General features: G+C 35.7%; 1 protein-coding gene across 1 annotated transcript in view; it reads right to left on the reverse strand.

The window, feature by feature from the left end:
- Positions 1-200: 200 nt before the first annotated feature.
- The window catches only part of Smp_181230 (phospholipid-transporting atpase), a gene marked incomplete at both ends in the record, with an annotated part of 65,099 nt that continues 50,938 nt past the window's right edge, over positions 201-14,361 (reverse strand). Inside the window, 4 exons of the mRNA XM_018791240.1 lie at positions 201-238; positions 422-586; positions 8,888-9,005; positions 11,440-11,640. Coding sequence (XP_018645576.1) covers positions 201-238; positions 422-586; positions 8,888-9,005; positions 11,440-11,640 — 522 coding nt within the window. The remainder of the gene's footprint in view (positions 239-421; positions 587-8,887; positions 9,006-11,439; positions 11,641-14,361) is intronic.

A 14,361-nucleotide genomic window follows, 5' to 3' on the forward strand; every position in this document is an offset into this window, starting at 1 on the left:
TACCATAGTTGTTAGCTTAGTTAAAATTAAGTTCCTTCTGTACACATAAGAACAGCACAAGTCATCTTCAGAATGTTATCTGAAGCAATCTGAATAATGTCACTATACACTATAATAATAATCTGTACAATACTGAGTGAATAAATAGTTCTATGTGGAATGGATAAATAATTCGGAAGGTGGAAGGAATAGACAAGAAGTTAAGGAATATATAGTTGTAAATTAGTAGAAGTAACCACTTAGGATAAAAGAATGGAGATGAAGGAATTTATTTACAATAGGCGGATATTTCATACAGATTAGAAGTGTTAAAGTAAGAAACTGAATCCAGTTAGTTCTAATAAACAAAGAGGCACAAAGGTTTTATAAAAAAAAGTCTATTGATTTAATAATTTTTAAAATTTGTTAACTTCTTTCTGACATTGATAAGTGGACGGATATTCTTTTGGATCTAATTCGAAAGGGAAACGTCCATCTTGATATAATGGTGGTCTATGTCCAGATGAATATCGAGCTGAAGGATATGTAGAGTATTGTTGTGGTGTTTGTTTTTGACATTTTGATCCTCTACTCCTATGACCAATAGCTGTGAAAGTGAAGAAATGTGTGAAATCAGGATTCATGATACAGATACAGTGTCCAATTTTTAATGAATACAAAAGAGTCTTACCATTAAATCAACTGGAAAATCCAAATAATATGCACACGAGCTCCAGTATCCTGAAGGAACGAATGACGTATGAATCAATCGTTGGTCACCGGTTACCATGGGACTGCATCTCCTTAAAATGCTCCACTGCCTTGTGGACTAGACCTTCAGGTCAAAGGCTCGGGGTGTGTGGCCCCCTAAGAAAACCACCTGCTTCATTTTGGGCACCTGGGCACTATCACAGCCCTCACACAAATCAAATGAGATTTGTGAGGCGCATATTCATCTGGTGCCTCCTTGTATCAATATTTATGTATTTAGATAAAATAAAATAAATAAATAATATGAAGCTTCGAATTATGGACTGACCTTAGCTAGATAATGACTGAGTTAGGCACGGAACCTGAGAGTTCTGGGTTCGACCTGTGGTGCGGTCTTAAATGTACACATCTAGTGTAGCGAAAAAAAACTTGGTGCGGATAACCAATAAATTGATTAATACAACATCATAGAATGTTTTCGTAAAATACAATTATTCTCTGTTTGCATTTCTGTTCTCTTCAATTCGATCTTGTCAACCTTTTACTGTCAGGCATTCGACTTCCGATTGGTGCTACATATTAGTTATGTAGTCAGACATAGGTAACATATACCATAGTAGGAGTCTTATACTACAATGAAATAGATGTCCAGTGATTCTTAGTTTCCAATGGTTGTTTAATTAAAATCAATCTGTGATGTCAACTATAAAATTCCACAACACCATAAAACTTCGTTTTCAATCATCATAAACGATGTATCGAAGGTGCACTTAATAGTTAGAGTAGTTTAGCCACATATTTCACATGAATTAACAGAATACATTGTTCCCTGTAAGGTGGTAGTGTTAAGTTATGATGCAAAAGTATCAAAAAAGTATGCATAAAAAAGAAATTTATGAGCTCAATAGTTTGAGAGAAGACTAGTTTCTTGTTTATAACACAATACTATTCAGCTACAAAGTTGAAATCCGCTTATTTTATTTTATTTAAATACATAAATATTGGTACAAGGAAGCACTAGATACATATGCGCCTCACAAATCTCATTTGATTTGTGTGAGGACTGTGATACTGCCCAGGTGCCCAAATCGAAGCAGGTGGTTTTCCTAGGGAGCCACACCCGGAGGCCGTTGACATAAAGGTCTGATCCACAAGGCAGTGGAGCATCTTAAGGAGATGCAGTCCCATGGTAGCCGGTGACCAACGATTGATTCATACGTCATTTGTTCCCTCAGGATACTGGAGCCAGCCCATGTACACCACTGGTTCGGAATCAGGGTATTCCAACTCCCCTAGGTGAACTTCCCGTGTCCACCAACCCGATTAAAGCGCCGTACATTCGCTTTTCGTCGTCTTAATTTCTTAAACAACACCCGTGGTGCGAAAAGGCAGTGAGTAGGACTTCCCTGGCAGAGGCTATATATTCGCTGGCCATGTGAGAGTATTTCGAGAGGGAGAGCGGACTCTCCCCACTGTCGGCCGTACCAGAGCATTTGGGGGCTAAAACATTTTGTTACCAAGGAATAAATGAATAATTTGATGAAACTAGAAAGTACCTGGAGATTTAATTTCATTGGGTTTCATTAAGAATCTCATTACAGTGTTTGTTACAAAAACATCTCAGTATAAACATAAGTTGACTACTGTATTTTGAATTGTAAAACTACACATTAAGTAAATGATTTCAATGAAAACAGTGTACACTATTATCAATCATATCATATAAAATCTTATCTACTTTATATTCTTACTTGAAAGATCATCATTAATTGAACTATTCAATGCTTGTATACTATTTGTTATTCTATTATTAGGATTAATTGCTGGCCATAGAGCAGGTATTCTTGATTTCCCAGAATCTTTACCACAACATTCATTATTAGTTTCATCATCAAAATTAGTTTTACTCTGATGTTGTATTAATAGTCTATGATTAAATAGTATATTTCCACTAAATGTATGATAATGTCGTTGATGACGTTTCTGGTGATAACTTTGATCATATTGATTATTTCTATAATCTGTTATGATTTTAGGTATAGTACTAGATCGTTGATGATGATGATGATCAGTTCCAATAGAATGATGTGGAACTTCTTCTTCTTCAAGATATCCATTAGTAGTAGTAGTAGTAGGAGTAGTAGTAGTAGGTTGTACACCTCTTATGATTTGACTACTAATATTAAGAATTTGAGCTAAATGTGTCATTAAATGAATTGGTGTTTCAGTAATTTGAATTAAATTTCTATTCATATCTGAATGAATTGAAGCATGACTTATGGATGATGTATTATATTCTATTGGATTATTTATTAATTTATTGAAATTAATTTCAGATGTACATGAAGATAAACGATTCATTGTTGGCAGTATAGAAGAAAATCGGCTTCTCATCATTAATGAATAAGGTACATGTAATAGATATTGATCTAATGGTAAATGTTTACCACGACCTAAACGTTTTGCTAATAAATTACCAATAGTATCCATATTTGGATAGAAAGTATTTTTAATTATAATTATAAGTAATCTGTTAAAAGGGAAACAAAAGAATACATAAAAAAGGAATGTATGGGTCGAATGTAATATCTAACTACTTAATATAGTTTTATAAGTAATATATATATATATACTCAAAAAACATAGAAATTGAAGAAATAAAAGCCAGTTGGTGAAATGATAATTCGATGTATGGAGTAGGTCGTAGTGTAGTGTGGTCTACTTATATCCACATAAGTAGTATATAGTGATGGTCAGACATAGAATGTGTTTTGGCAGAAGATCGATAAGGAAAGAACAGGAATGAAGCGAGATCCGTATGAAAATGCATGAACAATGAAATCAGAGACGATGGACTGATATTTACAAAAGGAACAGTTAAGATTGAGACAATTGATTGTTATTTTGGAAATTAACTGTTTACACAGTATGGTTATCAGAATTTAGTGAGATAGTCTGCAATTTTGTGCTTAAATACATTCGATTGTTCCAACTAGTGTTCTGTTCACTACAGTAGGACTAACATTCAATGCTGCAAGATTAGATTATTTTTCTTCGGCGATTCAGTAATGAGTTCAAGAAATAAAGATAAACCACTCAGTTCCTCTGGATCTATGAATATTTTCCATTACAGCTGCTCCTATGAAGCCAATTATATTGGGGATACAGCTAAGTAGTTACACTACCAAACTTCTGAGCATCACCTTACATAGTTGACTGAAGGATAAAATGAATATTTTAATGATTACACTACCATGTTTAGATATCAGCAACTGATGATAGACTATTATATTGAATAAATCATTAAAAATATAGTTGTACAGGTTAAGTAGATGATACCGTCAGTCAGCTACAACGTAGGACCAGGCAAACATATGCATCGGTCCAAGTTGCCATACTTCGTAAGCACAACAAGATGAACACCGGATTCATAGAAATAGTTAATTTAGTGGTGGTAGTATATAAAAGATAGGTTGAATATAAGGATATAGTATAGGAAGAAAGAAAGGTATGAAGCAATTTTAATCTCAAGGTTTAAGGGAAGATAAAGAGTGTATACACGTATGCCATTGTGGTCGATTCTGAGCCTTGTCACATAGAGTCCCCAACCAAGTAGTCTGCATCTACCAACATGGCTCAGACTAGAAGTTAGTGACTTCAAGCACTGATGCCACGTTTTGGTTTGTCCGCCCCTAACTCTCTTCCAAACATCCCCAATACTAGTCATCATAGAGCGTCGCAGTAATCGGTGTTCAGGCATACGTAACACGTGGCCCAACCATCTCAGTCGATGGAGATTCATGACCTCATCAACTGATTTACCATCATTCCCTAATACCCTGTGTCTAATTTCACTATTACATACCCGGTGATCCCAGTAGATGCGAGAAATATTTCTAAGGCATCTGTGGTCAAATACTAGTAGCTTACGAGTATCTTCTACTCTTAATGGTCACGTTTCACAGCTGTAAAGTAGAACAGAGCGAACTGCTGTGCAGTATACTCGTCCCTTAATTGATAGACGGATATCTCGTCTTCGCCATAGGTGACGTAAGTTGGCGAAAGCCAAACGAGCTTTTTGAAAATGATACCGTCGGAAAACTTTTGTTTGATGAATTATCATTAATTTTTTAGTATTATGTTTTCGGAAGTAGATGATTTAGCTGTAAAGTTTTTACTGCGATACAGGAGAGTATAAATGACACTTACTTAAAATAGACTGAGTTGACGATGTCAAGAGTGATAATGAAAGCTTTGTAGTTGGGTCATATAGCTCAGTGACGTTTGCTAGTGTAAGAATAGATTGGAAGTAAGCTAGGACTGATTAAACCGAAACTTGATGTCAGGTTATGTAGTCAGAGATTCTTGATCTGAGCCATATTGGTAGATACAAACTACCCGGTTAGGATTGAAGCGATACCTGTGATCAATGATGGGAGAAATATTGAAGAATTGGTAACTCCTTGCTTTCCCTTAGATACTTGATTTTAAAGCTATTTGATACATTTTATTCCTCGAATTCATTCTTTTTTCTCGGATCATATTATCCATTCCCAATATTTACTCTCACTGATACTACTGATAATTCTACTACTCTCCTTTTTGTCTCGGTAAACTACTCTAGGTGTACTCATGTGATGCGGCAACTTCAACTGGCTTACATATGTGACAGGTTCTACGTTGACAATGACCGACTGACAGCTCGAAGAAAGTAACACTATCAAAAGCATTGATCTAAGCTACAAATCTTCAACATAATGTTTAGGTATAGATATTTGAATAAAATGTATTCAGTGCAGATGTCGTTTTACAAAGGAGTAAAATGTTACTGTTATGCGTTCATTTACATCAAATGAGGAATCTTAAAAAATCTATTTAATAGAGAATCATTGTTTTGTTGAGGTCAGGGTAACACTTAGAAAATAGAGGAAATATATAATTAACATTGCGTTAATTCACAAAAAAGGTGTTGTAAGCAGAGATGGATGGTGGTTAGCAGTAGAATCCGAGACGCACATTTCGTCCTAATTAGGAGTCGTCAGCTGGATGTAGTTGCATCTCAGAGTTGAAGTTCACTCCGGGACTCGAACCAAATACCATTCGCTTCAAACGCCATCGCGTTATCCACTTAGCTACTGAGTAGTGATAGCCACTGTCTTGTGCATTTCACTCAATCGCACAACCCGATGGCCAATACAAATGAATTCAAAATAATTTATTATTCCAGTTATTCATGTACAAATCATTATCACATAATTTTTCAAGTTAGATCATTTAGATTCTACTGTACTAAATTCGGACCCTCACTTAATCTGAAATTTTAGTCAACACAGTATGTATCATTCCATATTTCGATCTAAGTTATTTCCATTGGAAAATTAAATTTATGCTCACGGAAGAATTTAAGGTACATTAAAAAAAGGAATCGTTGAAGTTAGACACTAACACCGTTGAATGCCGACTCAGTGGTCTAAATGTTAAGCGTTCGCGCGCGAGACAGGTAAGTCCTTGGTTAAAATCCAGTGAGCGGGATCGGGGATGCGCATTGATGAGGAGCCACGTACTAGGACGAAACAACCGTCCAATGCTTCCAGGTTCTCAATGGGGGTCTAGCTTTAATTAACTCATGCTTTCAACTATTAAATAAAAGAAATATTTAATCAATATATTCAACAATATTATTTACTTCACCTGGGTAATAATGCCAAAATAATAGTAACCAATGTTAGTAACCAAAATTTGACATCATTCATTACACGGAAAATAATTCGATAAGGACATTCAGGTGGAACAACAGTAACAGCAAATGCATGATAGATCATTGTAAATATTAAATATGATAGAATATAACTAACAAAAAAGCTAACTGCATGCAATACAACCTAATAACAAAAAGAAATAAAGAAAAAACTGTGGTTAATTCAAGTGTATACGACACATTTTTCTTCTATATTAAGACAGTCTGTATGGAATAGTACTTCGTACATCAGTAGTACAGCTTATAATTACTTCTTTTATAAAAGTAAACATTACTTGATCAAATGAGGAGACTAGATAGCCAAATGAGGCCAAATTTCGACCCATTAACTAATATGGGATTTACTATTCTTAATCTCATTTAGTATTGTTCGTTTGAATCTTCCCATCGATGTATTAGGACTGGGTTCGAGTCCTAGAGTGAACATCAACTCTGAGATGCAGGTACATCCAACTGACGAGTCCCAAATAGGACGAAACGCGCGTCAAACTGGATTTCACTGCTAGTCACTATCCATCTTTGCTTACCATGCTTGATCTATTGCCAGCTTATTATATACAGTCTCTTCTACTCACAGCCACTTTTTGATTTGATTATGTATAATAATTACTTTTCATTTTATAGTGTGATTTGGTTTGGTATGTCTGTAAATAAACTATATATCTACTTGAAATATAATGTAGTGGAGGTTAGTTACTGACTTCTAGACTCAAGAGCAAGGTAAAGAGAGAATCTATAGATTCGTGGGCCAGTAGGGGCTTAGCGATTGACTCAAGGTCACTACTGATCATTGAACACCAAGTCATAGAAACTAGGATTCTGATTGGTGGCTTAGCTAGAGGTCGTTAAGCCATAACAACATAAGATCTAAAAAGTTACTCATCAGATTCAGTGTCAGTTAATGTGAAACTGTGGGTGAAGGTCTAATGCTGGTTTACAAATCAGTAGGATATATCAACAACGTTATTGAAAGGTCTATTGTCTTTAAATAGCGATTAAATACTTCACATCTAGCTCATTTACCTCAAGATTGAATTAGTTTGTTTAGACGAAGTGTTCACCTGATGTCTTACAAGTGTCAAGTCTTAATCAAGTCTGAAGCGGCTATAAAGACTTATGATATGTTTTCAATTGCTTTGTAAATGCTTTGAAACTATCTGTATGGAAGTAGTGGTTTATACTCCTTGCATCAGAATTAGACTAAAGTAAAGTGTGACTTGAGAATACTGTTCAATGTTTGAATTTAAACTAAACTAATTTGAAAAATATCCTAGAGAATCGATACTGTTTCCAAGATTTTATTTTGCTGATAGGGTAGCGCAGTAGAGTAATGATAAGGAAGTAACCTAGCTAGGTTCAAGTTGTATTTTTTTTCTCGGACTAAAGAAAAAGGTCGATAAAACTTTATACACCATGGAACGGAATAACCGACTGAACGCATTCCTAACACATTTAATTAGATGATCATTTGAAGTTTGAGAATGGTCTTAACGAACTAACACCTACTGGAGAGCCTATTAAATTACTAGAAACACTGGATAAACATTTCATCCTAGTTTGGACACTAGAGTAGTTCACAATAAGGACCTGCTTTGTAACCTTCATATTATATTTGATTAACTTCTGGTTATATAGCAAGTCATGTTGTTCGGATATTTTGTATATTAATACCAGTTTTAGTTTCTTGAAACATGCATGTAATAGGTTGACCAGTGGTTATAACTTTTGTATCGTTTGAATATCGAATCAGTTAGGCGAAATAAAAAATTTTCAAGTTGTACCATTATTCTATGCTTAAATGAGAAACAAGTAATCAGATAAAATGCATGTATTTTCATAGTTGAAATCATGAGTTAATTGAAGCTAGACCACCATGGAAAACCTAGAATGCACTGGACAACCGCTTCGTCCTATTGTGGGACTCCTCATTATATGCTTACTAGTGACTGGCTCCATGAGATATTTCCTGGAGTTCAAACTACGTCTGTTGTGAGATATCAAGTCACTGAAGACAATTGATGAACGGTTACTCAAACTTCGTGGATTGGTTGAAGTTAGACATTAACACCATCGGATGTTGGCTCAGTGGTCTAGTGGTTAAGCGTTCTGGCTCGAGACTGGTAGGTTCTGGGTTCCGATCTCGAGAGGCGAAATCGTGGATGCGCACGGCTGAGGAGTCCCACAATAGAATGAAACGGCCGTCCAGTTCTTCCAGGTTTCCCTTGGTCGTCTAGCTTCAATTGACTCATGATTTCAACTATGAAAATACTGAAATCTCCACAAAAACCCCTTTTGAAAATGCATGTACTTTACAAAGAATATTGTTCAAACGGATGGAAGTTATTTTTAAAACAAACAAACAATCAATTACCATTGTTCTAGTGATTATTAATGAATGAAATAATGTGCATAGAATTGTTGCATTTGTTTGAAATAAACCAAATTCCCATAAACCAATATTATCATCAGAATAAGTAAAATAGGATAGAAAGAATACTATTAAACTTTGCCATAATGCATCGAAAATATTCATCCAAAATAACCATGGACGATAAGCCTAACAAAAAGAATTAATATTAAAAAAGAAAAGAAAAAGCTAATTGAAAATAAATAAAACGAGAAAATTTAAGCTTAGGTTTTAATAACTTGGTTACTCTTGTTAACCCTCGTGGAGGAGCAAAGACTGCCGACAAGGACTCTCCAACCTACTTTATCTTGGGTTCTCATTTCCAGTTGTTTTCCAGGAGTTTCTATACAGTTACACTGCTGGTTTCAAGCCCAAGTAAACAAAAAGATTATGCGAACTTTTATCAGCTAGATCTCGTAAGAAAGAATCCCTCTAAAAAATTGATGACTAGAGCAAACTAATTCAATCTACTAAACTTTACTCTGGGAGTTGAATGGTCTTTCATGTGGAAGAACTATGACTCTTTTTGATCAAAACCACGAGTCTCTGGAAGCAACGAGACTGTGGTCCGCCTTGAAAATTAGGACGACAATAAGTTTATAGAAGTGGAGTGTTCGAAAAAAGTTGAAGACCAAAAAAATCATTCAGATAACCCCAGAGATGTGAAAATACAATCTAGAGGTGCTTGGAATAAGTGAAAATCCTTGGAAAAAATATAGAAATAAAAGGCTAACATCCGGGGGAATATCGTTATATTCTGGTCATGAGGAAGAAAATGTTTTTTCCTCCACATACGAGTAGTTGCAGTGATACAGTACAAAGAAGCACAAAGCGCTTATAGGATGAAAAACTTTAAGCTTGAAGACTATCAAAGAATCCTTTAAAAACAAAGGAAAGGATTACAGCGAATGTCATCAAGTACTACTTCAACCTCAATGGTGGTAGTTAAGATGATAAAAAGACCAGTTTTATGAGCGGCTGTAGTTCATTCTGAAGAAAGATTTAGTAAAAGACCTGGCTATCCTGATTGGGGGTTTAAAAGATAAAATAGAGATGAACAACACTGGATACCAACGTACCGTAGTGTAGCATGGACTTGGAGAAAGAAATAAGAATGGTAAGAGACTGGCAAATCCGTATCCTTTCAACAAAATGGTCACATGTGGTAAGATTTCCCTCCACAAACGCAAATACAAAATTTCGCCGGATAATACTTCAGAAAACCAGATTGAACACATATGCATAGAGAAATTTAGATGGTTCATGCAAGATGTAAGAATAAAGAATGAAGCTGAAGCTTCAGAGTATCGTCAAGTGGTGACCAAGGTTGAACTGAAGCTCAAGAAGTATTGGATGATAGGATGAGTAGCACTTTAAAAGTTTAATATAGACTTCCTTCAAAATACTAACAAGCTCAATGAGTCCAAGATAGCTCTCAGTAACAAGTTCCAAGTCTTACAAGACCTACTACAAGAAGAGGAAACGTTTATGGAGAGAAATTGGAAAGAGATTAGAAAACAAATAACTCCAACAGGCCAGGTGTTGGGTCCCAATTATCCCCAGAATAAGGAAAGGGTTTCTGTAGATAACCTGGGCAAGATACAAGAAGGGGAGGATAAGATGACAGCAGTTAACAACAACTGAATATGAGCAGAGAAAGAAATACGAAGAATCACATGTCAAAACCAAGAAGCTAGTAGAGAAATATAGTGGACAAGAGCGACCAGTCAGGGATAAAGAAGGAAAAACTAATCATTGAGGATGCAGAGAAGCAGCGAAGGTGGTTAAAACACTTTGAACAACTCCATCGAACCCACAGACAAGGGTTAGGGTCGATATTTCGCTGAATATCGACAAGTAATTTGAACCTCTGGAAGTATTAAATTTAAATAATACAAAATCACTTAAGGTAAACCTGTTTCATTAAAATGTAATGCATTCATTCAACACTAGGTTTAGGAGTAGGTTGGAAGGAAGATAGGGGCGGCCAGACAAAAACGTGGCACAAATCCATGAAGTCACTGACAAGTGGACTGAGCCATGTTGGTTGGTGTGGACTACCTGGTTGGGATTCGCGAGATGATAGCAACCGATGGGTAGAGACCTTGAATGACATGGCTCAAAATCGTTTGCAATGGCGCAGGTGCATCCACTCTTTGTGTTCTCCCAAATTCTAATCTTCTGTATTCCTCATGTCCCTATCCTTTTTCTCTTTCCAAATTTATTTCACTGGATTATACTCCTTCAATAACATCTTAAAACCCTAATCTTTCACATAATGCTTATACTCTTACTACTTCTACCACTATGGGATTGGAATCGACAACTTCATCTCTGTGCTAATGTGGTATGGCAACTCGAACTGATGTACGTACGTACGTACGAAGTTCTACGTTGTGACTGACTGACTGACTGACTGAGGTATCATACCTAATATGGGTAAAGTTAAAACTTTCTATATCAATGAAGATTACATGAGAAAACCGTATATTGAACTCCTTAATGGTAAATGATAGAGCTCTATAACCTATTCAAATAGTAATAATAACAATAATGAATAATGAGTAATACACAATACACTTACATTACCATATATTCCAGATCTATATAATATAGGATTAGCTAATAAAGTTTTATCATCTAATGGATTATCCCATATACCCATAATAAATGGTGGTAAACCAGTCATTGTAACACTAAATAACATTTGTGATAATTGATCTATGGCATTACTACCCGAAAAACCATTGAACATTTGAAACCAGAATAAGAGGAATATATAAACCTATAAATTTAAAGAAAGTGTAAAATTAATTTAAATGAATATTTTTATCATTGAAAGCATGAGTCAATTGAAGTTAGACCATTATGGAAAACCTGAAAGCACTGCTTGATGGCCGTTTCGTCCTAGTATGGGATTCCTCAGTGGTAGTGCGCATCCACGATCCCACCTCGCCTCGCGAGATTCAAACCCAGGACCTACCTGTTTCGCGCCAGAGCACTTAACCGATAGTCTAGCTTCAATTGACTCATACTTTCAACTATGAAAATACTGAAATCTCCACAAAAAACCCCTTCTGATTGAAGGAATATGTTAAAGAATACATATGTGTCTTGTACAGGACTTCCATATGTCAGTATAAGTACAAATTCAATTCAAATTTACCTAAACCTGAGTAAAAATATAAACGATTTTTATATATTTCAGTTTATTTAAAATATAAATTTCCTAATTATACTTTCACTTACTGTTATGCTTGAAGACATTACTAGAATACCTAAATCGGCAAACGGAACGAAAGGTCAGAGACACAACGATCAGAAAAGCTAAACTATTCCGATGCGTACCAGTCCTGCTAATTACAGGGAGAATATCAGGTTAAACAGACTGTAAGGTACATTCCACAAACAGCGAGAAGCATGAACAACCAAGCACACAACTAAAGCGTATATATACAGTATAAAAAGGTCCTTGGGAAACATCACAAACTAGTGTATTAAAAGAGGTAATGAACCAATGACACTTAAGATCCCTCCAAGTCGGAAATACAATCTGAAGGTAAAAATGAACGCTCTTGGCGCAAAAACGAGGAATTCAAATTTCCAAAACAAAATTACAAAAATCAGACGTTTACGAAGTGATTTCTAAGGATCTAGTATCTTCAACACTTCCCACTTCATTATGTTTCAAGGTAGACTGTAACTAAGGTAAACAAAAATGACATGATTTAGACAACTTTGTCAGTGAAATTTTTTTACCTTGTTCAATAAATTGTCTAGTTGACTAGTAAAGTTATATTTATTCTAAACAATATTCATATGATAGGTATCAAATTAGAATGGCGTTCTCACCTTGCCTTAGGACAAATAATGAGAAAGGAAATATGTTAGAATTAGGTCATTCCCCAAGGATTCAATGATATACATTTTTAATGTTTACTTGTTAAATAGTAGTAGTATTTTCATATTGTCTTAATTGTAAATCTGGAAGCACTGGACGGCCGTTTCGTCCTATTGTGGGACTCCTCAGCAGTGCGCATCCACGATTTCGCCTCACGAGATTCGAACCCAGGACCTACCAGTCTCGCGCACTTAACTTCAATTGACTCACGCTTGCAAATATGAAAATACTAAATCTCAACAAAACCCTTTCTGATAATATTAATTGTAAACGTTTGTTTTTCTCATTAAATATTGCTGCATTTTAACTTTTGTAAATTCCAGTAGATTTGTACTACATAAAGATTACAGTTTATCATTTATGGTGTGTTGTGGTCTTTTATTTTACGTATATAATTACGTGAGGTTTTAAGTCTGAAGAATACAGAGATATGACTACTTTTCCCGATGTTCTGGTTAGTAAACTGGGAATGAACGGGAATTTTGTGTGGAGTGTCAATAGTTTATTTATTTAAACACATAAATATTGGTACAAACGGGCACCAGATATATATGCGCCACACAAATCAAATGAGATTTGTGTGAGGGATGTGATACTGCCCAGGTGCCCAAATCGAAGCAGGTGGTTTTCTCAAGGGGCCACACCTCGAGCCTTTGACCTAAAGGTCTAGTCCATAAGGCAGTGGAGCATCGTGAGAAGATGCAGTCCCATGGTAGCCGGTTACCAACAATTGATTCATACGCCATTTGCTTCCTCAGGATACTGGAGCTCATGTGCACCATTGGTTTGGAATCAGGGTTTTACAACTCCCCTAGGTGGACTCGCTGTGTCCACCAACCCGGTTAAAGCGCCGGACATTCGCTTTTCGTCTTCTCAATTTGGTAATCAACACCCGTGGTACGAGAAGGCAGTGAGTAGGACTTCTCAGGTAGAGGCTATATACGCATGGCCATGTGAGATCGTTTGGAGAGGGAGAGCGGACTCTTCCCACTCTCGGCCGTACCAGGGCATTTGGGGGCCACCTAGTGTCAATAGTTGGTACGTACAGTAATGTTGTTACTAGATATAGTTAGTGATTATAACCAATTAATAGTATGTCAACCTTTGATGTTAGTTACTCAATCATAAGCAACGTAGACATATGGCACATATATGTGTGAGTTCAAATTGTCATCTTAAATATTGATGGGTAACAATTCAATATGTTGACAGAATTCAACTAATATGTGTCAGTTACATCAACTGGAACCTTCAGAAAACTTGGATACATATTCCATAAGAACTCAGTTGTTTACCAAGTTGAGTGAAATACGTTCGATTCGCCTTCTATCTCTCTCTGCTCTACAACAAATCGAAAAGTAGTTCTCTAAACGTCTAATGAAGATTCTACTTTTTTTCTTTGAATCTGGTAATAACTAGTTATTTTTATAATCGTAGTCATATTATTTCGTACGTCTATTTTGAACAGTTGGGGGATAATCTATTTAGAGGGATACTTTGAAAATGTTTGATGAATTTCACTTTGAATAAGTTTTAAATGCTAAAAACATCCGTTACTGAGATGGTGGAGAAGATTTGTAGCTCAGGTGGGTGATTTTGATGTAG

Source organism: Schistosoma mansoni (assembly GCF_000237925.1).
Source record: "Schistosoma mansoni, WGS project CABG00000000 data, chromosome 3 unplaced supercontig 0141, strain Puerto Rico, whole genome shotgun sequence".
NCBI lineage: Eukaryota > Metazoa > Platyhelminthes > Trematoda > Strigeidida > Schistosomatidae > Schistosoma > Schistosoma mansoni.